Below are 27,274 nucleotides of genomic sequence, written 5' to 3'. Positions count from 1 at the left end.
GTGACTCCCGCCCCGCGGGGCGGCGTGGCTGTGGGGGTGAAAGACCCCTGCCCTGGAAAGCCCCTCCCTTAGAAGATAGATAGGATAACTAACCGCTTGTTTGCTTTTCTGTGAACCGCTGGCTTTTAGGCATAGATTAGGTTATTAATTATTATTTTTTTAAAAAATTTTATTTATTTGACAGAGAGAAATCACAAGTAGATGGAGAGGCAGGCAGAGAGAGAGAGAGGGAAGCAGGCTCCCTGCTGAGCAGAGAGCCCAATGCGGGCCTCGATCCCAGGACCCTGAGATCATGACCTGAGCCGAAGGCAGCGGCTTAACCCACTGAGCCACCCAGGCGCCCAGGTTATTAATTATTAATTGCTCTTTTTCCCTTCTGTAACTGCCTAGCTTATAGAAACGCCATGATGGCACTCCTACCTTCCCCTTCTTGTTCCCCCTTCCCGCCTCTCTCCTCCCGCGCGCGGACCCTCAGAATCAATCAGCCTGTTCCCCCTTCCCGCCTCTCTCTTCGCGCGCGTGGGTCCTCAGAGCCAATCAGCAAAACCCAAGTATGCCTTTTTCATTTTTTTTTTTCCCCAAGTATGCCTTTTTCAAAAGTTCAAACTGTCCACCAATCAGTTGCGCCCCACCCAAAACTTGCTTGTACCTTCCTCTAAAAGACCCCGCTTCACACCGGTAGGTGTGTTCGGTTAGCCGGAGCTACCGACCACCCGCCGGTTCCTGCGTGACAATAAACCTCTTGCTGTTTGCATCCAGTGGCAGTGTTGGATTCTTGGGTAAGGGGATCCGCGGGTCTTTCATTTGGAGGTCCCACCGAGATCATCGGACTCCTGCCCAGGGATCCAACAGACTCCCACCGGGAGGTAAGCTGGCCAGCATAAAACTGTCTCTTCGTCTCCTCGTCCTCTGTTCTATGTCTATATTTGCTCTGCCTATACGCCTGTAGTATAGGATTGTACGACAGCGCGCGTTGTTGCTTTGTATTTTGTAGGCAGCTTGAGAAGGAGTTGACCAACTCGGACTTCTCCCCTGCCACCCTGGGGGACGCCCCAGGGATCAGAGGGGCCCGCTTATTTGGGGCCCCGCAGGTATCCGAGGGATATATCCGTTTGTCCGTTCCAGAGGAGCCCTCGGCCTCTGGAGGGAATTTGTCCACCGCAGGGAGACCTCGAGGCTCCCCTAGGCCGGTGGAAACCGTACTTTCGGTGGTATACCGAAACCGCGCAGCGACCTTTTTGTTAATTGTTTTGTGTGTTCTACTAGTTGTCCTTGGTGTTTTCTTTGATTCTAAGATGGGTCAAACACTCACGAACCCTTTAAGCCTCACTCTAGGTCACTGGAGAGATGTTCAAAGCGGAGCCAACAACTTATCGGTGGAAATCAAAAGAAGAAAATGGCAGACTCTCTGCACCTCTGAATGGCCCACCTTCAAGATCGAATGCCCTGCAGAGGGAACCTTTAACATCAATGTTATTTTGCAGGTTAAGGAGCGAATCTTCAATCAGGGACCTCAAGGTCATCCAGACCAAGCACCTTATATCGTAGTCTGGGAAAGCCTAGTCAAAGAGCCCCCTCCGTGGGTCTCTCCTTTTGTCCCCCCTTGCCCTCCCTTAAACCCCTCGGCGCCGCCTCCACCGGCTCCTACCCCTCACCCAGTTCCCCCCGCTCCACCGGCTCTACACCCCACACCAACTCCTACCGACCCCTCAAAACCCCCCACCTCTTCCAGCCTATATCCTGTAGTCCCTATTGACCCTCCCTCTTCTAACAACGCCTCCTCTCTGCGACGCCCCAGACAACTACAGGTCCTCCCTCCTGAGGAATCCCCTTTGATAGACCTCCTAACCGAGGACCCCCCACCTTATCACCCTCCTAGACCAGCACCAAACCCCATAGGGGAACCAGATCATGACCCTTCGCCATCTCCAATCGCAGGCAGAATTAGAGGCCGGCAAATACCGGAGCAGGAAGAAGCTTCCAGGCTCTTTCCCTTGCGTCAAGGGAGGGAACGAGGAAGCCTCCAATATTGGCCCTTCTCTGCATCTGATTTATATAACTGGAAGTCTCATAACCCTTCCTTTTCACAGGACCCCGTGGCCCTAACCGCCTTAATTGAATCTATCTTAGTTACACATCAGCCTACCTGGGACGATTGCCAGCAGCTCTTGCAGGCTCTCCTCACCACAGAGGAGAGACAAAAGGTCTTTTTAGAGGCCAGAAAAAATGTCCCAGGGGACGACGGAAGGCCCACACAACTTCCTAACGTGATAGATACAACCTTCCCTCTGACTCACCCTGACTGGGACTTCAATACGGCTGCAGGCCCATCTGCAAGCCCTGCAGCTGGTGCAGCAGGAAATCTGGAAAACCCTGGCAGCTGCCTACAAGGGGAAACTTGACGTCCCACTGCAGCCACATCCCTATAAAATAGGGGACATCGTCTGGGTTCGCAGACATCGGGCCACAAACCTTGAACCCCATTGGAAGGGACCCCACACAGTGCTCCTGACGACACCCACAGCACTGAAGGTCGACGGAATTGCAGCCTGGATCCACGCCTCCCACGTGAAAGCCGCGCACCCAGAAGAACAGACCGAACCCCTTCGAGACTCAGAATGGACCATCCAGCGATCCTCAAATCCGCTAAAGATAAGACTCATGCGCCGCTAATCCTTCTCCTTGTTTACCCTTTCCTTTCCTTTGGGAGTCCCAGTCCATATTTCCCCAAACAGTTAACTTGGCAGATCTTCTCTCAGACGGGAGAAGTTGTCAATTCCACAACGGGCCTACATACGCCTGGTAATTGATGGCCAGACTTGACCTTCTGTTTCCGAGACATCAACTCTGCTTACAGGTCCACAGCACCCAATTTAGCCCGTAGCTATGGATTCTATGCCTGCCCGGGACCTATCGGACCCACACCGAGAATGCTGCCCCTAGACCTACAAGCCAAAAAGTACCCACGTTGTGGGGGGGTTCAACATTCCTTCTGTAAGAGTTGGGCTTGTGTCACCTCTAATGATGGGGATTGGAAGTGGGCAGTTTCACGATCAGATTCTATACGATTGGCCTTTGTTAATCGAGGAAAGCCTAAATGGGCGGCTGTTCCTCTCCCCCGAGGTCCTTGTTCCCCTCAAGACTCAGACAGGATCCGAGTTCAGTTCACTGACCAGGGAAAACGGGAGAAGATTGACAACTGGGTTCAGGGAAAACGATGGGGAATGGTGTTCTACAAATACGGAGGACATGCAGGATCCATCATTATCATCAAATTAAAAATAGAAAATCCCCAAACTTACCCCGTAGGGCCAAATTTTGTTCTGCCAAACCAAAAACCCTCTAAACCCCGGCGCCCTCCAGTTCCGCCAGGTCCCGCCCGCCAACCTCCCATACATCCCCATCCAACGCCCATCTCAAAGCATAGAATAGGAACTTCTAAAGGGACTTCCACACCCTTTTCACCCCCCGCTGCTAGCCCAAGCCAAAAACCCCTAACATTAGAGACTCCGCTTGTCGGAACTGGGGACCGGCTTTTCAATTTAATTTTAGGAACATATACGGCCCTCAATTATTCTAATCCTGAATCTACTGAAGACTGTTGGCTCTGTTTGGTTTCAAGCCCCCCCTACTACGAGGGGATAGCCATTGTCACTAATTATACCACCCACACAGATCCCCCAGTTACTTGCAACTCCCAGGGACATAGACTTACCCTTTCTGAAGTATCTGGTCAGGGACTATGCTTAGGCCCCGTGCCCACTTCCCATCAGGCACTATGCAACACCATCATCCGGAATATCTCTCCTGGTAATTATTATCTAGCAGCACCCAACGGGACATATTGGGCTTGTAGCACCAGCTTGACCCCTTGTGTTGCTGCCCAAACTTTAAATGTCACTGCAGACTATTGCATATTAGTTCAACTTTGGCCCAAGGTGACTTACCACAGTTCGAGCTTTGTCCTTGACTTCTTTGAGCAAAAGCAAAGGTCTCGATACCGGAGGGAGCCCATGACTCTTACTATAGCCTTGCTGTTGGGCATCGGGAGAATAACAGCAGGTATTGGAACAGGAGCTTCCGCTTTAGTCCAAGGTAATCAGCTCATGCAGTTACAGGTTGCTATGAACGCTGACCTTGAGGCCATAGAAAAATCAATCACAGCCTTAGAAAAGTCCTTGACTTCCTTATCAGAGGTTGTACTACAGAACAGGAGAGGACTAGACCTCTTATTTTTAAAAGAAGGAGGATTATGTGCAGCCTTAAGAGAAGAATGCTGTTTTTATGCCGACCATACCGGGGTAGTCAGAGAAACAATGGACAAGCTAAGAGAAAGATTAGCCCAAAGAAAAAGAGATTTTGAATCCCAACAGGGCTGGTTTGAAAGTTGGTTCACCCGTTCCCCTTGGTTCACAACCTTAATATCCACCCTCATGGGGCCCCTTATCATCTTATTGCTGATTCTATCAGTTGGCCCTTGCATCATAAATAGGCTTGTCTACTTCACTAAAGACCGCTTGTCCATAATTCAGACAATGGTACTAACACAACAATATCAACTTTTAAAACGATCAGAGTCCCAGACAAGCTTAGAGCAGAAACAAGACGAATGGATATAAGATTCTATCCATGATAAAGAAAAAGGGGGGAATGAAAGACCCCTGCCCTGGAAAGCCCCTCCCTTAGAAGATAGATAGGATAACTAACCGCTTGTTTGCTTTTCTGTGAACCGCTGGCTTTTAGGCATAGATTAGGTTATTAATTATTAATTGCTCTTTTTCCCTTCTGTAACTGCCTAGCTTATAGAAACGCCATGATGGCACTCCTACCTTCCCCCTTCTTGTTCCCCCTTCCCGCCTCTCTCCTCCCGCGCGTGGGCCCTCAGAACCAATCAGCCTGTTCCCCCTTCCCGCCTCTCTCTTCGCGGGCGCGGATCCTCAGAGCCAATCAGCAAAACCCAAGTATGCCTTTTTCAAAAGTTCAAACTGTCCACCAATCAGTTGCACCCCACCCAAAACTTGCTTGTACCTTCCTCTAAAAGACCCCGCTTCACTCCGGTCGGTGTGTTCGGTTAGCCGGAGCTACCGACCACCCGCCGGTTCCTGCGTGACAATAAACCTCTTGCTGTTTGCATCCAGTGGCAGTGTTGGATTCTTGGGTAAGGGGATCCGCAGGTCTTTCAGGGGCTGCTGGTGCGGGTGCTCGAGGACCTCCACTCATATTCCCTTCAGAATCTCTTCTCCCTGTCACTTACCCTCGAGGCTGGGCTGTCTGCTTGCCGATTAATTCACAACTTCCTTGAGGAAAGTCACATCAAGGAAGGGGAGACATTATGAAATGGCCTGAAAGCTGGAAGAGAGCTTATTAAAAGCGCTTACAGTCCAGTCTTCTCTACATTACACACGCACGCTTTTTCCTTATTTTACAGAGAACATTTAAGCCTTCGAGTGAGCAAGGCCTTTCTAAGATCGAAGTAGAACCTTGAACAGGGGCTCTTTCACTTAAGTATGGAAAAGCCCTTTTTAGGAAGGTGCTTGGCTAAGTCCCTTTAGCAAGCGTTCAGGGTCTGTTTTTCTCCAGTTAGTGGGGAAATCCCCATAAGACCCTATGTAGTGACAGTACATTTTTATCTTGTTCGGTGGATTCCTGCAGGCCCGTTTGACCACGTAAGGGTTTTCTATTCCTCAAAAGTTTTTAAAGAGTAACTTTTTAAACGGCAAAAGTGGAGCATCTGGGTGGCTAAGTTGGCTAAGCGTTTGCTTTCAGAGAAGGTCATGATCCCAGGGTCCCGGGATGGAGCCCCATGTTGGGCTCCCTGCTCCCCAGACAGCCTGTTTCTCCCTCTGCCTCCCACCCCTGCTTGTTCTCTCTCTCAAATAAATAAAATCTTAAAAACAAATCAAACCGCAAAAGTGACGCTAGTGTGGGAAACAAAGGCAAAAGAAAAACTAATTTCCTTACTAGCTACAACCCACTGACAAGTCCCTGAGACAGACAGAGGGGCATTGCTTTAGGAACTCAGCTGCCTCGACTTTTGTTTGCTTGTTGTAGCTCCTTGCTTGTTTTAGCTCCCTCAATGTTAACACCTTGCTAAGGGCAAAAGGTAATCTCAGCTGGACCCCCAGGATCCTGTAAGTCTACTTTAACATATAAAAGTTCCTTTGGAAAATTCTTTGCTCTCTACCCCCAGAGATACATGTTGGCAATCATCCGCCAAGCATATGACCCACCAGTATACATCTGAAGGGTCTCATGACTATGGTTTTTTAGACGGTAATAAACGACTTTTTCCTAATCCCCTCAAAGGTCCTTTCAAATTCCTTAAAGACTTAACCCTATCCCTAACCCCTTCCCAACTTGGAAGTAAATAATGGGCCACTTCTCAGGACCCCAGTGCAGCTCTTTGGGTCCACAGATCCTGTCCCCATGCTTTAATAAAATCACCATTTTGCACCAAAGACATCTCAAGAATTCTTCCTGGGACATCAGCTCCAAACCCTAACATTTCCCACATCAGTGTTACCTACTATTTATAAAAACATCCTTCTCAAACACTGGTATCAACTCCATAAGGAGGAGTATGGATCCCAAATCGTTTGTCAGTAACCAGAGCTGTGTCAGGAAAAACTTGGAAAACCGGTTTTTCAGGCTCAGTGGATGGTGGAACCCTATTGAGATTCAAGTGTAATGAGGGAGATACTTCAGATAAAAACTTGATGCCGATAATTTTGTCCACCCAGCAAAAACATTATCAATCCTGCTTTACCAGCCTAAACAAAATAATGAAGGATAAAAATGGACATTTTATTTAAATTTTCTATCTCCTGTTGTGAGTGAAGATATAACTTGACTCCATTACGATTTAGTTGAGAAGTAGCACCTCCTCGAAGAAGCCTAAACCCTCCCCTTCCCTGTGATCTTAAATGTCCCCTAGCTGTCTCAATTTTTCCTGGCAGGACAGATAGAGACCCACACTTGAAAGCCTGCCAAGTTTCAGAAAACTATTACACAATGACTACCATTTCCTTCCTCTGAGATTTAAAAACAAAACAATACACCCCCCCCCCCCCGCCTTTCTTTTAAACCTCAGAGTCAACTTGCTAACCACAAATTTTTGGTACTCCAGTTTTAAGACAGGCTTTCATCTGGACTCACCTCAATCCCCTTGAACTCTGTTTTTTCATGGTTTCCTTGAAAGTATATCCTCTCAAGAGTTCATTTTCTGGCTCCTTTTATCTCCTGCCATCAATCTTTCTCCAGTGTTCAGTGTTCTCATTCCCTCCATGCTCTCTTCCTTAGCAGTCCTGCTTCTTGTCGGGTGTAAATGTCTATGTATGGGACTCACACCGATTTTTCCATCCACCTCCCTTCTCCAAGTCTTCCAGATGGAATTTCAAACAGCCTGAATAATGCCATTCAGGCAACAAATGCTTACTGAGGGCCTAACATGTGGCAAACATGGTACTAACTGCTGGGGATAGGAAAAATGAAATAGACCCACTTCCTATTTTACAGTTCAGTGAGAAAGTTTCAATAATTATAAGAGAGAGACAGAGATGAGTGCAATGACTCATACTTACTATGTGACAGGCACTTTTCTAAGTGCTTTATAAATATAAATTCATTTAATTTTCATAACAATACTAGAAGGAAGATACTAGTATTATTCCCATATAATACATGATATGGTGTGGGGCACCTCACTGGCTCAGTCAGTAGAGCACGCGAGTCTTGATCTCAGGGTCATGAGTTTAAGCCCCACGTTGGGTGTAGAGATCACTTAAACAAGTATTTCTTTAAAAATAAATCAAAATCTTTTTTTTTTTAAGATTTTCTTTTTATTTATTTGATAGAGAGGGAACACAAGCTGGGGGAGCCCCATGTAGGGCTCGATCACAGGACCCCGATCATGACCTCAGCCAAAGGCAGAGGCCTAACAACTGAGCCACCCAGGCGCCCTAAGTAAAATCTTTTTTTAAAAAAATAGATGATGTGGTGAAACTGAGGCTCAATAATTTGCCCAAAGTTGCTCAGCAAGTAAAGGGTAGAGCAGGATTCAAACCCAGGCAGAATGGCCCATTTCCTGTGCTAAGTACTGCACTGTTGTACAGATTTCTAGTGTTCCTCTGTTGTACTGTCTACAGAGTGCTGTCTCTGAGTCCAATCTGAGTTTAATATCTATAACCTTCAGACTCTCTAAGCCCCTGTTCCCTCCTCTGTAAAGTGGGGTTAATAATGATACTTTCCTCATATGGTTATTGGGAGGAATAAAAGGAACTTTAGTACATGTTTGGCACTCAGTCTGTATTAAAAAACTGCTAACTAGGGGTGCCTGGGTGGCTCAGTGGGAGCCTGCTTCCCCCCCGCTGCCCCACACCCGCTCTCTCTCTGCCTGCCTCTCTGCCTACTTGTGATCTCTGTCAAATAAATAAATAAAATATTTTTAAAAAATTGCTAATTATCATCATTATCATGACTGTTGCTGTTGATACACAAAATACTGTATAATGGACCAGAGAATCTCAGAAAAGTTTACATTGAGGAGGTGATATGAGAGCAGGGTTTTTTTTTTTTTTTTTTTAAGGATTTTATTTATTTGAGAGGGAGAGAGGGAGATGAAGAAGACTCCCTGCTGAGCAGGGAGCCCAACTCGAGGCTCTATCCCAAGACCCCAAGACCATGACATATCCCAGGACCCCAAGACCGTGACCACTGGAGCCTCTGGCACAGGCTTAACCAAATGAGCCACTCAGGTGCCTGAAAGCAGAGTTTTTAAGGATTATGCTCTCACTGAATAAAAACTCGCCCTTCCCCTCAGATCATTAATCCTGTTAATGGCATTATTGTTTTCCTAGTTACCCAAGTTCTAAGCTTAAGCTTGGAACTTAAGCTAATTCCATTCTTTCTCCCTCCACATTTAATCAGTTGCCATGTCATGTTAATTATGTTAGTTATGTGTCCTGCATTTCTTGCCTCTACCCACTTATCCTTTTTATCTTCATTGCTAATAACCTATACAGGTCTGTTAGCCTCTCTCAGATACTAAAGCAGGAACCAATGGGAAGCAGCATCGGGTAGTGTAGTAGACCACAGGCTTCAGTACCGTCCTGAACTAGGCTTGAATCTCAGATCCTCCATTCATTCCAATATCAAATGTAAGAGAAATCTCAGCTCTAACAATTACAAGGTGTGTGAACTTGAGCAAGCTGGTTCACCTTCTTGATCTTCATTTTCCTCATTGAGACTCTCATGGGCTTATCCTATCTCCTTTAGAAAACACAGTACTGGGGTCCCTCGTGGTGCAATTGGTTGAGCTTCTGACTCTTGGTTTTGGCTCAGGTCCTGACCTCAGGGGCGTGAGACTGAGCCCTGTCTTGGGCTCTGAGCTTAGTGAGGAGTCAGCTAAAGTTTCTCTCTCCCTCTTCCCCTGTACCTCCCTATGCTCTCTCTTTCTAAAATAAATAAATCGTTAAAAAAAAAAAAAAAGAGAGAGAGAGAGAGGAAAAGAAAAAGAAAACACAGTACTTTCTTCCTGACTTTTTTTCTCTTCTATCGCCAAATTATAAATTCCTTTTCTACCCCTAGCTTTGGGCCTACTCATTCAATAGTAAGTACTATTTTTTTTTTTAAAGATTTTATTTATTTATTTGACAGAGAGAGATTACAAGTACACTGAGAGGCAGGCAGAGAGAGAGAGAGAAGGAAGCAGGCTCCCTGCTGAGCAGAGAGCCCGATGCGGGACTCGATCCCAGGACCCTGAGATCATGACCTGAGCCGAAGGCAGCGGCTTAACCCACTGAGCCACCCAGGCGCCCCATAAGTACTATTTCTTGAATGAATGAATGAACAGATGGATGATTCTGAAAGAAATGGGAGCCTCCTAATAGAAATCTACTATCAATGAACAGGTTAACAGACAAAAAGGAATATGATTACACCTTATCCCCTTTATTTTATGGGCTTCATTATCTGGGAGAAGAACTTGTGACAGATTCTTTTTTCCTTTTTTTTTAATGTTTAAAGTTTTTATTTGAATTCTAACATAAAGTGTAATAGCGTCAGTGACAGATTCTTCTATTTTTGTAACATATGAGAGACAGCTGGGAAGGGTTCAGAGGAGAAGCTAAAAATCAGAAAATGTGTGTGGAGTCAGGGCCAACTGTAGGATCACCAGGTTTAGCACAGGAGCGCTAACGTTTGCATTCCATCTACAGTTCTCAAAGTTACTCTACATCAAAGCATACTTACGAGGAAAACACTTTAAATACTTTTTAAGAATATTTTAAAAATTTATTTATTTTTAAAATTTTAGCTAGTGAAGAGGACTGATCAACAAAACCAAAAGAAAACTGATAGAATGGGAGAAGATATTCACAAATGACATATCAGATAAAGGGCCAATATCCAAAAAATGTAAAGAACTTAGCAAACTCAACACCCAAAGAACAAATAATCCAATCAAGAAATGGGCAGAAGGGGCACCTGGGTGGCTCAGTGGGTTAAGCCTCTGCCTCCTGCTCAAGTCCTGAGATCCAGCGTCTTGGGATCAAGCCCTGCATTAGGCTCTATGCTCAGCAGAGAGCCTGCTTCCCCTCTCTCTCTCTGCCTGCCTCTCTGCCTACTTGTGATCTTTCTCTCTGTGTCAAATAAATAAATAAATAAATAAATAATCTTAAAAAAAAAAAAAAAGAAAAGAAAAGAAAGAAATGGGCAGAAGACATGACATTTCTGCAAAGAAGATATCCAGATGGCCAACAGACACACGAAAAAGTGCTCAACCTCACCCGGCATCAGGGAAATACAAATCAAAACCACAAAGAGATTCTACCTCACAGCAGTCAGAATGGCTAAAATTAACAAGTCAGAAAATGACAGAGATTGGCGAGGAGGCAGAGAAAGGGGAACCCTCCTACACTGTTGGTGCAAATGCAAGCTGGTGCAGCCACTCTGGAAAACAGTATGGAGGTTCCTCAAAAAGTTGAAAATAAAACTACTCTAGGATCCAGCAATCATACTACTGAGTATTTACTCTAAAGATACAGATGTAGTGATCTGAAGGGGCACGTGTTTATAGCAGCAATGTACACAACAGCCAAACTATGGAAAAAGCCTAGATGTCCATCAACAGATGAAAGGATAAAGAAGATATAGATGTGATACACACACACACACACACACACACACACACACACACACACAATGGAATACTATGCAGCCATCAAAAGAAATGAAATCTTGCCATTTGCAAAGATGTGGATGGAACTAGAGGGTATTATGCTGAGCGAAACAAGTCAATCAGAGAAAGACAATTATCTTATGACCTCTCTGATATGAGGAATTTGAGAGGCAGAGTAGGGGGTTGTGGGGGGTAGGGAAGGAAAAAAATGAAACAAGATGGGATTGGGAGGGAGAAAAACCATAAGAGACTCTTAATCTCACAAACTGAGGGTTGCTGGGGCGGGGTAGGGAGAGGGTGGTGGGGTTATGGACATTGGGGAGGGTATGTGCTATGGTGAGTGTTGTGAAATGTGTAAGCCTGATGATTCACAGACCTGTACCCTTGGGGCAAATAGTACATTATATGTTAATAAATACATATATATATATATATATATGTATGTATATCTGTATATGTGTGTGTTTTAATGAGAACACTTCCTATCTTTGTTTTTTCCTAAAGATTTTATTTAATTATTTGAGAGACAAATGTAGCAAGAGAGAAGACCAGAGGGTAGGAGAGGGAGAAGCAGGCTCCCCACTGAGTAGGGAGTCCAAAGTGAGGCTCAATCCCAGGACCCTGAGATCATGACCTGAGCCAAAGACAGACACTTAACTGACTAAGCCACCCAGGTGTCCCACTTCTCTTATCTTTAAATAAAAATGATTTACATTTTTTTAATGTGAAATTGCTCTGCAATTAGGACTTTACTGCTGCCTGATCTACTGATTCCCCAGCGGCCCTGAGGCACCTTTAGACAGGTCCTTTTCTGCTAGAAGTCCTTGTGGCAACCTCAGGGGCTTGATTCCTTTTTTTTTTTTTTTTTTTTTTTTTAAGATTTTATTTATTTACTTGACAGACAGAGATCACAAGTAGGAAGAGAGGCAGGCACAGAGAGAGGAGGGGAAGCAGGATCCCTGCTGAGCAGAGAGCCCAATGAAGGCTCGAACCCAGAACCCTGGGAACCCTGGGAACCTTCGGACCTGAGCCGAAGGCAGAGGCTTTAACCCACGGAGCCACCCAAGCGCCCCCATGAGAGGCTTGATTCTTATCAAATGTTGAACCACTTACAGTTTTGCATTCACTGAAGGGATATTCTTGGGACCTTGAGGAGTATGTTTTTTCTAATCCAAGCATCTTTTTAATTTTTTTAGATTTTATATATTATTATTTATCAGAAAGAAAGAGAATAAGCAGGGGAGAGGCAGGTAGAGGGAGAAGCAGGCTCTCTGCTGAGCAGGAAGCCTGATGCGGGGCTTGGTCCCAGGATCCTGTGATTATGACCTGAGCTGAAGGCAGATGCTTAACCGACTGAGCCACCCAGGCATCCCTGAAGGCTGAAATACTGGAATTCTTGACTTGGTAAATTTATGACGAATTCAATCTGTACAAACGAGAGACTCCACACCTTTTTTCACATTTTGGAGTTGGTCTGGGGACCTCCGAACTACTGAGCACAAAATCCCTGCCATGAGTGTGGGGAATGTTCTCTTCAGAAGCGAGGGAAAGGGAAATAGAAGACAGACCACCAAGCACTATACTTGAAGAATATTTTTTTTTTCTTATTAATACAGTATTTGTCTTCCCTCTGTCAAACCCTGAGCCAACCACTTTCCCCAGGCTGCCTGGGGAGGTATAGGAAAAGGATTATACAGGGCAGACGAGACACGGGAGAAAGACCTATGGGAGGTGGAGACGGCTCCTTCACATGGCGAAGAGGATGAGAAAGGCCACCATCAGGCAAAAGAGCCCCATGGCCTCCGAGAGGGCAAAGCCCAGAATGGCGTAGGAGAAGAGCTGTTGCTTCAGAGAGGGATTCCTGGCATAACCAATGATGAGGCTCCCAAACACAGTCCCAATTCCAGCCCCAGAACCAGCCACCCCTACCGTGGCAGCCCCAGCCCCAATGAACTTGGCTGCTGTATCGATGTCCCTTGAAATGGCGCCAGTTTGGAAGCTTCGGCTGGGAATAAGTGAGGTCAGGGGACGTGGGGCTGCCAAGATGCTGAGGCCCTTATAAGGTGCCTCATCTGTCAGTGTCTCGGGTGGTTTTAGCACCACTGCAGACAGTGATCGGCTCAACAGCTGAGAGGTGCTCCTGACCAAGAATGGGGTGGAGACGAACTTTGCACAGGCGTACATTTTCAGGGAATGAGGGGCTGTGGCAGGAGAGCTGCTCCCAGGGCCGAGGAGACAGAGAGGGCGGGGGGGAAGAATATTTTTTTAAAATGATTTTATGGGGGCGCCTGGGTGGCTCAGTGGGTTAAAGCCTCTGCCTTCGGCTCAGGTCATGGTCTCAAGGTCCTGGGATCGAGCCCCGCATCAGGCTCTCTGCTTAGCAGGGAGTCTGCTTCCTCCTCTCTCTCAGCCTGCCTCTCTGCCTACTTGTGATCTCTATCTGTCAAATAAATAAATAAAATCTTAAAAAAATGATTTTATGTATGTATTTATTTATTTTAGAGAAAGAGTGAGAGCATTGGGGGGAAGGAGGGAGGAAGGAGCAGAGACAGAGACAACCAGGCTCCACACTGAGCAGGACATGGGGCTTGATCTGAGCTGAAATCAGAGTTAGACGCTTAATTGACTGAGCCATCCAGGCGCCCCAAGAATACTTTTATAAATAGCTTTCAGTCATCAAACCTCCATGATTCTTTCAGCAAACACTCACTAAGTCCATACTTTATATGTACTTTATATGGGGCATAAAGCTAGAAGATGGAAATGCAAAGATGAGCAAGGAAATCACTCGTCCATCAGGGGAGACAGACAAACAACTAACTGTAATATAGCATATGTAATACAGCAGAGGTTAGAACAGAAGGTTATGAAAGCTCAGAGCTATTATTGGCCCTAGAGAAGCCTTTAAGAGGACATGATATTCAAGGTGGGCTTTGAGGGACGGATAGAATTTTGTTTAGAGGAGGAAACAAAGGCTAATAAAATTGAAGAGAAACAGTACTAATATTTTAGACCAAAATCAGAATTTGTTTTCATCATAGTAAGCAAATAGATTAACTTAGCCCAAAACCGATAGACAACTTTGATCCAGAAAAATCAGGCATTTGTGTTTTTATCTCTAATTATCTGTATGCTTCTGGAGTAAAGAAAGGAGACAAGAAGAATCTTCTAGGTTGTGCTCAAGCCTTTCTTTCATTGAACAAGCACAGCATAGGTCCAACAAGACCAAGTATAAAATGCTGTTATCACACAGATCTGGAAGATGGGAACAGATTTGTAGGAGACTTAGCAGGTAATACAATTCTGGGAGCCTAAACTGAGCTACTCCTTAGCATTTGGGAAAATGTTTCAACAAAAATTGTAGAAATTAGTTCTTCACTACCCAGACAAAGTAGACAACAGAGGCAGTGGTCTAACAGAATCTCAAAAAGTTTTAAGACTTGTCACTATACAGGCACCTGGGTGGCTCAGTTGGTTAAATGACTGCCTTTGGCTCAGGTCATGATCCTGGAGTCCTAGGATCGAGTCCCGCATCAGGCTCCCCGCTTAATGGGGAGTCTGCTTCTCCCTCTGACCTTCTCCCCTCTCATGCTCTCTCTCTCTCAAAATAGATAAAATCCTTTTTTAAAAAACCTGTCACTATAGTAGAATGACTAAAATAAATGTTTTTCCTTTACCCCCTCAATTTTTCCAACTGTTCACCTGCAAGTAGTTGGCAGCAAACAGCAAAATTGCGATTTAAAATTTTACTTTTGCTTGCCTACATTTCTTTGAGATGATAGTCACTCGGTTTAATGATGGTTTGCATCTAGTAAAATCATTTTTTGTTTTCCCCTTCTATGTAAAAATGAACTCTAGTTCTACCAAGGAACTGATTTTATTTATTTATCTATTTTAAGTAAGCTCTATGCCCAACATGGGGCTTGAACTTACAACCCCAGATCAAGCATCCTGTGTTCCACTGACTGAGACAGCCAGGAGGCCCAGGAACTGACTTTAGTGTTGATGAGAGGATTCCCCTGCCACGACTTTCAGGTGACTTGTAATCATGTTTGACCATCATTCTTGAAAATGATGATTAGCAATGTGTTTCCACAGAAGTAATTCCTCTTCACCCCGAGTTCTCTAAAATAACACTCTGCTTTTACTTTCAAAGCCCGTCAATGTTTAAAATAAAAGCCTTTGGGTAAAAAGTAAAAATCTCTTCATAATAGCTTTAGAGGCTTCCTTTGAAGTTCAAGGAATGTCAGCTTCCCTTAGATCTGCTAGTGATTACATCCACAAGGAGATATTAATGAGCCTAAGGCATGTGACATTTTATGTAACCCTCAAGACTTGTGACCAACACATAAGGGAAGGAACGCTTAACTTGTGGAAGTTAAGAATGCCACGGAAAAAAGCTTTTATTTTTTTATTTATTTTTAAAGATTTTATTTATTTATTTGACAGGCAGAGATTACAAGTAGGCAGAGAGGCAGGCAGAGAGAGAGAGAGGAGGAAGCAGGCTCCCTGCCGAGCAGAGAGTCTGATGCGGGGCTCGATCCCAGGACTCTGGGATCACGACCTGAGCCGAAGGCAGAGGCTTTAACCCACTGAGCCACCCAGGCGCCCCAGAAAAAAGCTTTTAAATGAAATGAAATTTTCAGAGAAAGACAAACCATATTGTTTCACCAAATGTGGAATCTAAAAAACAAAGCAGATAAGCAAATGACCAAAAAGCAGAAACAGAACCATAAAAACAAAGAACAAACTGATGACTGCTAGAGAGAGCGGAGTGGAGGAATGGGCAAAACGAGTGAAGGGGAGCAAGACACAGAGGCTTCTAGTTATAGAATAAATGAGTCATGAGGATAAAAGGTACAGCATTGGAAATATAGTCAATGGTATTGTAATAGCATTTTATGGTGGCAGATGGTAGCTAAACTTTGCTGAGCACAGCACAACATGTAGTTGTGAATCACAATGTTATACACCTGAAACTAATGCAACATTGTGTGTCAACTGTTCCTCAATTTTAAAAAAATTTAATTGAGAAAACCTGAGATGGGGGGGCGCATCCCCTCAGCACAGGTCATGATCCCAGGGTCCTGGGATCAAGCCCCGCATAGGGCTCCCTGCTCAACGGGAGGCCTGCTTCTCCCTCTCCCCAGCTTGTATTCTCCCTCTCATTGTCTTTCTCTGTCAAATAAGTAAATAAAATCTTTAAGAAAGAAAGAAAACTTGGGATGAAGGGAAAGGACTGATTGACATAGGTCAGAGAAGAGACTCTGTGACGTTAGGCCCAAAATACTTGCCAGAGAAACAAGAAACTGGTTCAAGGAGATTTCTGAAGTAGACAATCCAGTAAATGTTTTGTATTGGGTTTCCAGTGACTTGGAAAAAAGGTGAGACCTAGAGTGAAGAAATACATTGGAAAAATCCAGTAGAAAGGATCTGGTTGATCCAAGGATCAAGGGATGCATTTTTTAAATAGATTTTATTTATTTATATGACAAAGAGATCACAAGTAGGCGGAGAGGCAGGCAGAGAGAGAGGGGGAAGCAGGCTCCCTGCCAAGCAGAGAGCCCGATGTGGGGCTCGATCCCAGGACCCTGGGATCATGACCTGAGCCAAAAGCAGAGGCTTTAACCCACTGAGTCACCCAGGCACCCGCAAGGGATGTATTTAATTTGAACTGTTGTATTGCCCATCTTAGTGCCTGATTTTTAATATATACTTAATAAATTTTTCTTTAGTAAACACTACACCCAATATGGAGACCCTAATGACCCCAAGATCAAGACGCCAAGATCAAGAGATCAAGAGTTGCATGCTCTACTGACAGAGCCAGACAAGCACCCCTACTAAATAAATATTTTTAGAAGAGTCAGTTAAGCATCCGACTCTTGATTTTGGCTCAGGTTAAGGCTAGAGATTGCTATGCTTTACAATTGAATTGTTTTGTTTTATAAAGCAGTGTTTAACTGGGCTTGGGTGATATTTTAAGGAGTGAGTTGTGGGAAAGGGAGCCTGCAGGATATTTTTAGGGAGGATGTACAAGGGTACGGTCTTTAGAGAAGAAAAATTTTCTTAGGAGGAGAAAGATACCTAAAGTGAATCTTCAGTTGGATATTGCCTTGAGTCCTATTTTTATTATACGTTTCTTTTTGTTAGGTTTAGAAATTCTGAATACAGGCGAACAACTATTTCTTTTTTTTTTTTTTTTAATTTATTTATTTGAGAGAGAGACAGTGAGAGAGAGCATGAGTGAGGAGAAGGTCAGAGGGAGAAGCAGACTCCCCATGGAGCTGGGAGCCCGATGCGGGACTTGATCCCGGGACTCCGGGATCATGACCTGAGCCGAAGGCAGTCGTCCAACCAACTGAGCCACCCAGGCGTCCCGAGAGAAGAAAAATTTTCTTAGGAGGAGAAAGATACCTAAAGTGAATCTTCAGTTGGATATTGCCTTGAGTCCTATTTTTTATTATACGTTTCTTTTTGTTAGGTTTAGAAATTCTGAATACAGGCGAACAACTATTTCTATTAAAGAAATATACTTTGGATGGGGCTCCTGGGTAGCTCAGTCAGTTAAGCCTCTGCCTTTGGCTTGGGTCATGATCCTGGGGTCCTGGAATTGAGCCCCATGTTGGTTGGCTCCTTGCTCCACAGGAAGTCAGCTTCTCGCTTTCCCTCTGCTGCTCCCCCAGCTTGTGTTCTCTCCCTCTCTCTCAAGTGAAATAAATAAAATCTTTAAAAATACACACACACACACACACACACACACACACACACTTTGGGGCACCTCGGTGGCTCAGTCGGTTAAGTATCTGCCTCTGGCAGGTCATGATGCCAGAATCCTCAGATAAGAGTCCTGCATCAAGGGGCACCTGGGTGGCTCAGTGGGTTAAAGCCTCTGCCTTCAGCTCAGGTCATGACCCCAGGGTGCTGGGATCGAGCCCCGCATCAGGCTCTCTGCTCAGCAGGGAGGCTGCTTCCCTTCCTCTCTCTGCCTACTTGTGATCTCTGCCTGTCAAATAAATAAATAAAATCTTAAAAAAAAATTAAAAAAAAAAGAGAGTCCTGCATCAGGCTCCTTCTCAGCAGGTAGTCTTGTTTCTCCCTCTCCCTCTGCCCCTCCCCTTCCCCCCGCTCATACTCTCACTCTCTCTCCAGTAAATAAAATCTTAAAAAAAAATTATATACATACACATACATATATACACCCATATAAATAGACATATACATGTATGCTTTGTGGGGGTGCTTAGGCGGCTCAGTTCTTAATCTGCTGGCTCTTGATTTTGGCTCAGGTCATGATTTCAGGGTCTTGAGACTGACTGAGCTCAGTATCTGGCTCCAAACTCAGCATCTGGCTCCGAGCTCAGTGGAGAGTCTGCTTGAGGATTCTTTTTTCCTCTCCCTATCCCTCTGCCCCTTGCTTCACGTGCACACACACATTCACACTTATTCTCTCTCTCTTTCAAATTTAAAAAAAAAAAATACACATACACACATACACACACCTTGGGACCTTAAAGTTTCCGGCAATATGTATAGCTATTAAAGAGATTTGAGTAAACCCTGTGAGGCAAGTAAATTTTATTTTATTTTTTTATCTTATTATTGGCCTTTTTAGTCTCTATACCCAATGTGGGACTCAAGATCCTGAGATCAAGAGTCACATGCTCTACCAACTAAGCCAGCCAGGGGCCCTAGGGCAAGTGTATATCAGGAGCTTTGCAGTCTTTAAATGTTTGGTAGAATTCTTACTAAAACCATTTGGAGCCAGAGATTTCCTTCTTTAATTAAATGATATTTTAAGTTATAAATTAAATTTATTTAACTGTTACAGAGCTATTCAAACTATTTCATATTGGGTGAGTTGTGGTAGTTTGTACTTTTCGAGAAATTGGAATACAGGATATTCCAACTGGAAAGTTGAAAGGAGGCGGGGTGCAGGGGGAGGTCGTCTTGTGTCCAACCCCCTACAAAAATAGTTATGGATGACAAAGAGGAAAAGAGTAACTTTAGACAGGAAAAGTCTTCCAGACATCACCTTCACCACTCATCAAGGTTAACATCTCTAGCAACTGGTAAATCAAAACTGTGTGCTACGTGATAGGATCCAACGACAAGAACACAGCATCCCTTTGGTGCCAGTCCTGACAAAGATAAACATCCTAAATCCCATCATGAGAAGACATCAGATAAGGTCAAATCAAGCAACATTATACATAATGAATGCATAGTAATCTTCAAAAAGACCAAAGTTACCAAAGACAAGGAAAGAATGAGAAACTATGCCCGTAATTGAGGAAGACTAAAGAGAAGGGCAACTCAATTTAAAGTGTGATCTCAGGGGTGCCTGGGTGGCTCAGTTGTTAAGTGTGTGCCTTTAGCTCGGGTCATGATCCCAGGGTCCTGAGATCCAGCCCCAAATCAGACTCCCTGCTCAGTGGGAAGCCTGCTTCTCCCTCTCCCACTTCCCCGGCTTGTGTTCCCTCTCTTGCTGTGTCTCTGTCAAAAGAAGAAATAAAATCTTAAAAAAAAAAAAAAAAAAGTCTGATCTCAGATTGGGTCATTATTGGGACAGATGATGAAATCTGGTAGGCTGCTGAGAAACAGATGGTGATATGCATCTATGCTAACTTCCTGACTGTGATGGTTGTACTCTGGTTATGTATCAGAAGGTCCTTATTTGTAGAAAACACATACTCAAGTATTTGGGAGATCAGACATCAAGCTGTCAACTTATTCTCAAATGGTTCAGAAAAAAATAATCTTTTTGTACTAAAAAAAAAAAAAAGCTTTTCTATACATTTTAAATAATTTAAAAATTTTGTAAATGAAACTTTTTCCAGATAGCCTTTTCTCATTTTGATCACTGTTATTCTAGAGCACCTAAACAATGATGGATATATTTGATATAAAGGTGTATTAATATCATCTACTTATTTGAGGATCTTTCTACATTTCTCTCTAATCTAATCTATTTCCTCGATGAGATTATTAAACCCCCAAAAGACATATATTATGCTTCTATTTCCTTTGTATTCCCTTAAAGTATCAAATAGCTGCTCTTAATAACCACTTGAAAACACTAAAGGTTTTGGAACATGAATTATCTGAATAGTTTAATTGCTTCTTTCAACTTAAGCCCATTGAAAAACTAAATCATCTCTCTTAAGTCATACGATGGATCCAGGAACCAAGTCTGTGCTGACTGCTCTTTCACACCAATTGGTAGCCTCTGGGATTCATAGAAATATGTGTCTTGGTGGAAAAATGAGTCACTCCACCAACGCACAGCTAGACTCTCACACCCAGAGCACAAAGAAAATGTGGAAATCTGAGTGAAGCGCAAGGAATCTATATCCGAACAAGAGTTCACATTCTTCCTGTTGTGTTACATTGTGAAATGGAAACATGGTTTCCTGGGAAAAGGGCCAGATTTCACAATTAAATGCTTTTGCTTAAATGTGCACAGCTGCTAAACACTTAAACTGTGCTTATTGAGAGTATCTTGTTTTGAAGATCTGGTCTTGATTCCAACTGGAAAATTGAAAGGAGGCGGGGTGCAGGGGGAGGTCGTCTTGTGTCCAACAGAATGGGTTTAACAGAAAGTTGTCTTGAATACTACCAGTTCTTAACTGGTTAAAGTGCATGAAAGGGAAAAATGGTTACGCACATTTCTTGCCACCAATGGTTCGTATGTCGACCATTCTAACATATCTGTTTACATATATAAACACACTTCCTCCTCCAAAGAACCTTGGTATTTTTTATAACAGGAAAGTTCAACTGTAGACAAAAACAGAATAATACAGTGAATCCCTATGTACCTATCACCTTGCTTGAGCAATGATTAACGTACGGCCAATCTCCTTCCATCTAGATCCCCAGCCACTTCCCTCAGGACTATTTCTGAATCATAACCTAGATGTGGTATCATTTCATCTGTAAATACTTCAGTATGGGGCGCCTGGGTGGCTCAGTGGGTTAAAGCCTCTGCCTTCGGCTTGGGTCATGATCCCAGGGTCCTGGGATCGAGCCCCACATCGGGCTCTCTGCTCGGCAGGTAGCCTGCTTCCTCCTCTCTCTCTCTGCCTGCCTCTCTACTTGTGATCTCTGCCTGTCAAACAAATTTAAAAAAAATACTTCAGTATATATCTCTTAAATATAAAGATTTATATTGTGGGGCTCAAACCACCAAATCCAGAGTTGTATGCTCCACTCACTGAGCCAGCCAGGCATCCCCAAGAATTATTTTTGAAGTATAACCACAATGCCACTATCACACTTTAGAAGTTAATAATAATTCCCTGATGCCAAAGATCTAATCAGTATTCAGATTCCCCTGATTGTCTCATAAACCATTTTTTGCTAACAATTTGTTCAAATCAGGATTTAAATAAGGTCCACACATTGTAATTGGTTGACTGTTCTTTTTTTTTGTTTTTTTGCCTTTTTAAGTAAGCTCTTAAAAAAAAGATTTTATGTATTTATTTTTGTGTGAAAGAAGGATAAATAGAGCAAGAATGGGGTAAAGGGCAGACAGAGAAGCATACTCCCCACTGAGCAGGAAACTGATGCCAGACTCAATCCAAGGACCCCAGAGATCATGACCTGAGCCTAAGGTAGACACTTAGCAGACTGAGCCACCCAGTTGCCCTTAAGTAAGCTCTTTATACAATGTGGGACTTGAACTCACAACCCTGAGATCAAGAGTCACATACTCTACCAACTAAGCCAGCCAAGCACCCCTCTTCTTTTCTTCTATTTAAAAAAAAAAATTATTTATTTACTTGAGAGAGAGACAAGAGTACAGGCAGGGGTGTGTGGGCAAAGGGAGAGGGAGAAAGAGAATCTCAAGCAGACTCCCCACTAAACACAGAGCCCGATGCAGGGCTTGATCTCACAACCCTGAGATCCCGCCCCGGTCAAAACCAAGAGTCACACACTTAACCAAATGAGCCACCCAGGCACCCCTTCGCTTCTTTTAAATAGGCTTTTGAAGTTTCTTTTAATTTAGTGATTTCCCCCTTCGTCATCATCTCTTCCTCTCCCCTCCACCTCTGCAATTTGCTTGCTGGAGAAACTGGCTTATTTGTCCTGTAGAGCTTCCCATCTCTGAATTTTGCTGGTTGCATTAATATGATGTCGCTAATGTATTTCTCTGGCCCTCAGGTTTCCTGTGAACTGGTAGTTAGATCCAGATGCTTGATCAGATTCAAGCTTGATTGTTTTTTGCTTGTTTTTTTGTCAAGAGTACTTCATAGGTGTTGGTGTGTACTTCCTATCACACCCTAGACACATAATGTCAATCCTCTCTGTTTGCGATGTTAAGATTAATGAGTAGGTTTAGGTGTTAGTGTGATATAACAGTTATAGAGTTCCCCATTAGTTTCCACCTCAGAGTTTTACCAGGTATTAATGATCATTATCTTCATTGTTATTTTACTAGAGGTTACAAAATGGTGATATTTTATCATTCTATCTTCATTTATGAGCTGAAATTATTCTATAAGTTCTTTATTTAATAAATATAAGGAGTCTTGCTCCTGCCTCTCCCTCTGCCTCCCCCCTCATGCTCTCTCTCTCTCAAATAGATAAAATCTTTTTTTTTTTTTTTTTTTAAGATTTTATTTATTTTTCAGAGACAGAGGGAGAGAGCGCGAGCGAGCACAGGCAGACAGAGAGGCAGGCAGAGGCAGAGGGAGAAGCAGGCTCCCTGCCGAGCAAGGAGCCCGATGTGGGACTCGATCCCAGGACCCTGGGATCATGACCTGAGCCGAAGGCAGCTGCTTAACCAACTGAGCCACCCAGGCGTCCCTCAAATAGATAAAATCTTAAAAAAAAAAAAAAATACAGGGGCACCTGGGTGGCTCAGTTGGTTAAGCATCTTACTTTGGCTCAGGTCATGATCTCAGGGTCCTGGGATGGAGTCCCATATTAGGCTCTCTGCTCAGCAGGGGGCCTGCTCCTGGCGTTTGCCGCCCCCCCCCCCCCCCGCCTCTGCTTGCCTCTCTGCCTACTTGTGATCTCTGTTTATCAAATAAATGAATAATCTTTAAAAAAATAAAATACAATGTAAATCATCTCCTCTCCCTCGTTTGTTTTTTTTCTCCCCTCTTGCTCTTTCGGTTAAAATCCTTAAACAGTGCCTTTAAGCCTTTAACCTTTAGGATAAAGGCCTGGACCTATTAGCATGACTTCCAGGATGCTCTGTGATTGGGCATCTTTTTCCTGCCCAATCTCACTTCGGCCTCTTTGCCTCCAAATACCTTATACAACACCTTATTTAACAGGTGTTCATTTTGGGGATGATAAAAATGTTCTAAAATTCACTGTGGTTGCTAACTATGTGAATGTACTAAAACCCCTAAATTGTACACTTTATTTTTTATTTTTGTAAGATTTTATTTATTTATTTGACAGGGAGAGACGGAGAAAGAGAGAGCACAAGCAGGGGGAGCAGCAGAGGGAGAGGGAGAAGCAGGCTTCCTGCAAAGCAGGGAACCCAATGTGGGGCTTGATCCCAGGACCCCGAGATCAAAACCTGAGCCAAAGCAGATGCTAAACTGACTGAGCCACCCAGGCGCCCCTGAATTGTACACTTTATTTTTTTTTCTTTGAAGATTTTATTGATTTCCTCAACAGAGATCACAAGTAGGCAGAGAGGGAGGGGGAAGCAGGGAGTAGAGAGCCCGAAGCGGGACTTGATCCCAGGATCCCAAGATCGCGCCCTGACTGGAAGGCAGAGGCTTAACCCACTGAGCCACCCAGATGCCCCTGAATTGTACACTTTAAATAAATAGGTGAGTTGTATGTGATGTGAATTATATCTCCATAAAGCTGGGTTTTTGTTTTGTTTTGTTTTTAGTTTTTTAACAGTTTAGAAAGGTGGGTTGTTTAAAAAGAAAATGAGAGGAAGAAAAAATAAGTTACCAAATAGGACAGGAAATAAATACAACCTCACAAAGACCAAGAGGGAGAGTGTCAAGGACAAATTGGTCAGCAGTGCTAAATGCTGCAGGGTTCAAATAAAATTAGAAAAGGAGAGGTAATTGGTAGAATATGGAGTTTACTAGTGACTTTTAAGTGCTCTTTTAGTAGAGAGGAAGCCATCTTTTTGGGCAAATGGCAGAAGTTTAAGAACTGAATTGAGTGTTAGGGATCTGTGGCAGCAGTTCTAAAAAACAATGAAATTTGAATGCTAGAAAATGGACAGACCTAACCTTGAGGAGACAGGAAGGTAAAACCAATTAAGACTGCAGTTTTTGTTTGTTTGTGTGTTTTGTTTCTTATTTTTAGGATAAGAGACCAGTGCATGTTGATGGCAGAGGAGGAGGAGAGGTTTTAGGGCATTTCCATTAACTTCTTTTTTTTTTTTTTTTTAAGATATTATTTATTTGACAGACAGAGATCACAAGTAGGCAGAGAGGCAGGCAGAGAGAGGAGGAAGCAGGATCTCTGCTGAGCAGAGAGCCCGCTTCGGGGCTGGATCCCAGGACCCTGGGATCATGACCTGAGCCGAAGGCAGAGGCTTTAACCCACTGAGCCACCCAGGCGCCCCGCCATTAATTTATTTTAAGTTTTGTTCGCCTGGCTGCATCACTGCTTCTCTGAGATGAAAAACTCTCCCAACAGCAAATTTGTTATGCCTTTGAAAGGTTTCTAGCACTAAGCTGTGCATAAATTAGCTCTTAATAAATAATTTCAACTGTTTTCTGCATCACGAAAGCTACCTTATATATTAATATTCGAGGGAGAAGGAAGGAATTTTTGAGGAAGAGAAATATGCAAATATTATAGGCATTTTTGTTTTGTTTTGTTTTGTTTATGTCAGAGGGACAAAAATAGTGCCTATAAATCAGGGGAGAAAAACACCGCTGGTGTCTGTAGCAGCTGATAGCCAGCTCCTGGGGACTGGTTTTTCATGTGGCATGGTTTCTCTAATGTAAAGACACATCATTTATCCAAACTGTTTATTACTAAGAAAGCATACTGTCTCCCTAGGATTTCTCCCAGGACGGATCCGAAACTGAATGGAACACACTGCATGCTGTGTGCCTCACACCTTGCTGGATCTCCCTAATTATATACTCAGAGGACCTACGAGAACCACAGTAAGAGATGAACAGTGCCTGGTTATCTTCTTCCCCAGCCCTGAACTTTCACACCTCGTGTTGTTGCTGCGGGGATGGGGGTGAGGGTGTGTGTGTGAGGGGCACTTCCTCCTCCTTTACACCTAGAGACTCTCTCCCCTGTAAACCTTCCCCCCCTCTCCCAGGAAGTAGAGGGAGTACTCCCTAAGCTGCTGGAGGACCTTCCACTTTGTACAAGAAACTATTTGTACATGTCTTCCTTGCTACACTATGAGCTTCTCACCAGGAGCGACTGGGCTTTATGATTCCTCCTTGAAGGCCCCAGTCCCGCAGCTGGCTCATGTTAAGTAGTCACCCTTTTTGAGCATATGACAGAGCTCTGTTGAGTTCCCAGCTGCTGACGTGGTTGTATCCCGGTGTTCTTTTTTCTGGGCCAAAGGGTTGTTTGTTTCCACCTCTCCATCCCTTTTACAGACTCTTGCCTCAGCAGCTGAAAGTACACAATGGAACCTTGTGCCTTTCAGCAAATAGAGCGAGCGATGGAAAATGCAAAACATCAACCTTGAATGTAAGCAATGGCATGCTAAATATAATTCCAAATGAAGAGAAACTATTTTCACTGAAATGGAGTGAAGCCTTCTGGTTAAGGCTCTTGTTGGGCTCCATTTCTGGTTATCAGGATTGATAAAGCTGATGCAACAAGTCTTAGCACGCCCCCTGTTGGATTTTGCTGGCATTCAGTAAGAAGAACAACAAGAGAGAAACTCCTTGCAATTTCTTAGAAGTAGGTATGCAGGGGTAAGGGCCCTTCTGCAAAATTCTCTATTAAGGAGGCATCAAATGAGTCAGAGATGTATTCCCTGGAATGTCCTTTGGATATAACTTGACTCATCCACAAATACTGATATTCCTTTTTGAAGAACAGAAATATTTTCCAAATGTGAAAGCCAAAATGGCATGGACTTAATTCCTTTGAGCAAGCATGCAACTACAAAAAACAAATCAACCACTAAAACTCCTCTTAAGCATCTCCCCCATCCCCAGTGGGGTTTAAATCGTAATTTCTGAATCTCCATTGATAGAGAACTGGCTACATAAGTATAGCATATCCATGCATTGGAAAACAAATCAGCTCTATATTCAGTGACACAGAACAATCTTCATGGTATATTATTAACTGAAAAAAGGCAAAGCGCTGAGCATATATGTGCATGTGTGCGCACGTGTGTGTGTGTGTTTCTTTCACAAGAAAACAGTAATAGTTTGTCTCCTGGGGGGAGAAATTAGTTGTGCAGAAGGTGTAGAAGGAAAAGTTTTTTTCCCCTCTACTTCTCTGTGTCCTGTTCACAATCTGTATCTTGTGTGTCACCCGTGAAAACAATCTAACCAATTTTAAAAAGTAACAACCTAGGGCCCTGGCTGGCTCAGTCCAAAGAACATGGGACTCTTGATCTCAGGTTCATGAGTTCTAGTTCCATACAGGGTGCAGATAAATAAATAAGGACCTTATAAAAGGCTAGCAAGGTTCTCTACTGTCACTTCTTTTTTTTTTCTTTTTTTTTTTTTTAAAGATTTTATTTATTTATTTGAAAGAGGGAGAGAGAGCATGAGAAGGGAGAAGCAGACTCCCCAAGAAGCTGGGAGCCTGATGTGGGACTCGATCCCAGAACTCCAGGATCATGACCTGAGCTGAAGGCAGTGGCTTAACCAACTGAGCCACCCAGGCATCCCACTTCTTTTTTTCTAGAAGTCTTATCAATCCTCAGTGGAAGCAACTTAAACTGCTATAGCACATTTTCTCTAATTTTTATTAAAAGACTTTACTTATTTTACTTGAGAGAACACAAGCAGGGGGAGGAGCAGAGGGAAGAAGAGAAGCAGGCTCCCCACTGGACAGGAAGCCCAATGCAGGGCTCAATTCCAGGATCCCAGGATCATACCCCAGGATCATGACCTGAGCTGAAGGGAGATGTTTAACTGACTAAGCCATCCAGATGACCCAGTACATTTT

General features: G+C 43.8%; 2 protein-coding genes across 2 annotated transcripts in view; both read right to left on the bottom strand.

The window, feature by feature from the left end:
• The window catches only part of ATP6V0A1 (ATPase H+ transporting V0 subunit a1), a 72,177-nt gene extending 64,723 nt beyond the window's left edge, over nucleotides 1-7,454 (bottom strand). The window contains exon 1 of the mRNA XM_032321174.1: nucleotides 7,156-7,454. The gene's annotated coding sequence lies outside the window, so the exon portion shown is untranslated. The remainder of the gene's footprint in view (nucleotides 1-7,155) is intronic.
• A 5,340-nt stretch (nucleotides 7,455-12,794) lies between these two features.
• Nucleotides 12,795-13,427, bottom strand: LOC116577646 (ATP synthase F(0) complex subunit C2, mitochondrial-like). The gene has a single exon (XM_032321185.1). The coding sequence runs from the start codon at nucleotides 13,358-13,360 to the stop codon at nucleotides 12,923-12,925; it is 438 nt and encodes a 145-aa protein (XP_032177076.1). The 5' UTR covers nucleotides 13,361-13,427; the 3' UTR covers nucleotides 12,795-12,922.
• Nucleotides 13,428-27,274: the final 13,847 nt, after the last annotated feature.

Source organism: Mustela erminea, chromosome 18 (assembly GCF_009829155.1).
Source record: "Mustela erminea isolate mMusErm1 chromosome 18, mMusErm1.Pri, whole genome shotgun sequence".
Classification (NCBI taxonomy): Eukaryota; Metazoa; Chordata; class Mammalia; order Carnivora; family Mustelidae; genus Mustela; species Mustela erminea.
The sequence above is the reverse complement of the archived record's forward strand: the minus strand, read 5'-3'. Positions and strand labels throughout refer to the sequence as shown.

Bases quoted from the DNA above. Each gene is read 5' to 3' on its own strand.
- LOC116577646 (XM_032321185.1), bottom strand. From the start codon at position 13,360: ATGTACGCCTGTGCAAAGTTCGTCTCCACCCCATTCTTGGTCAGGAGC.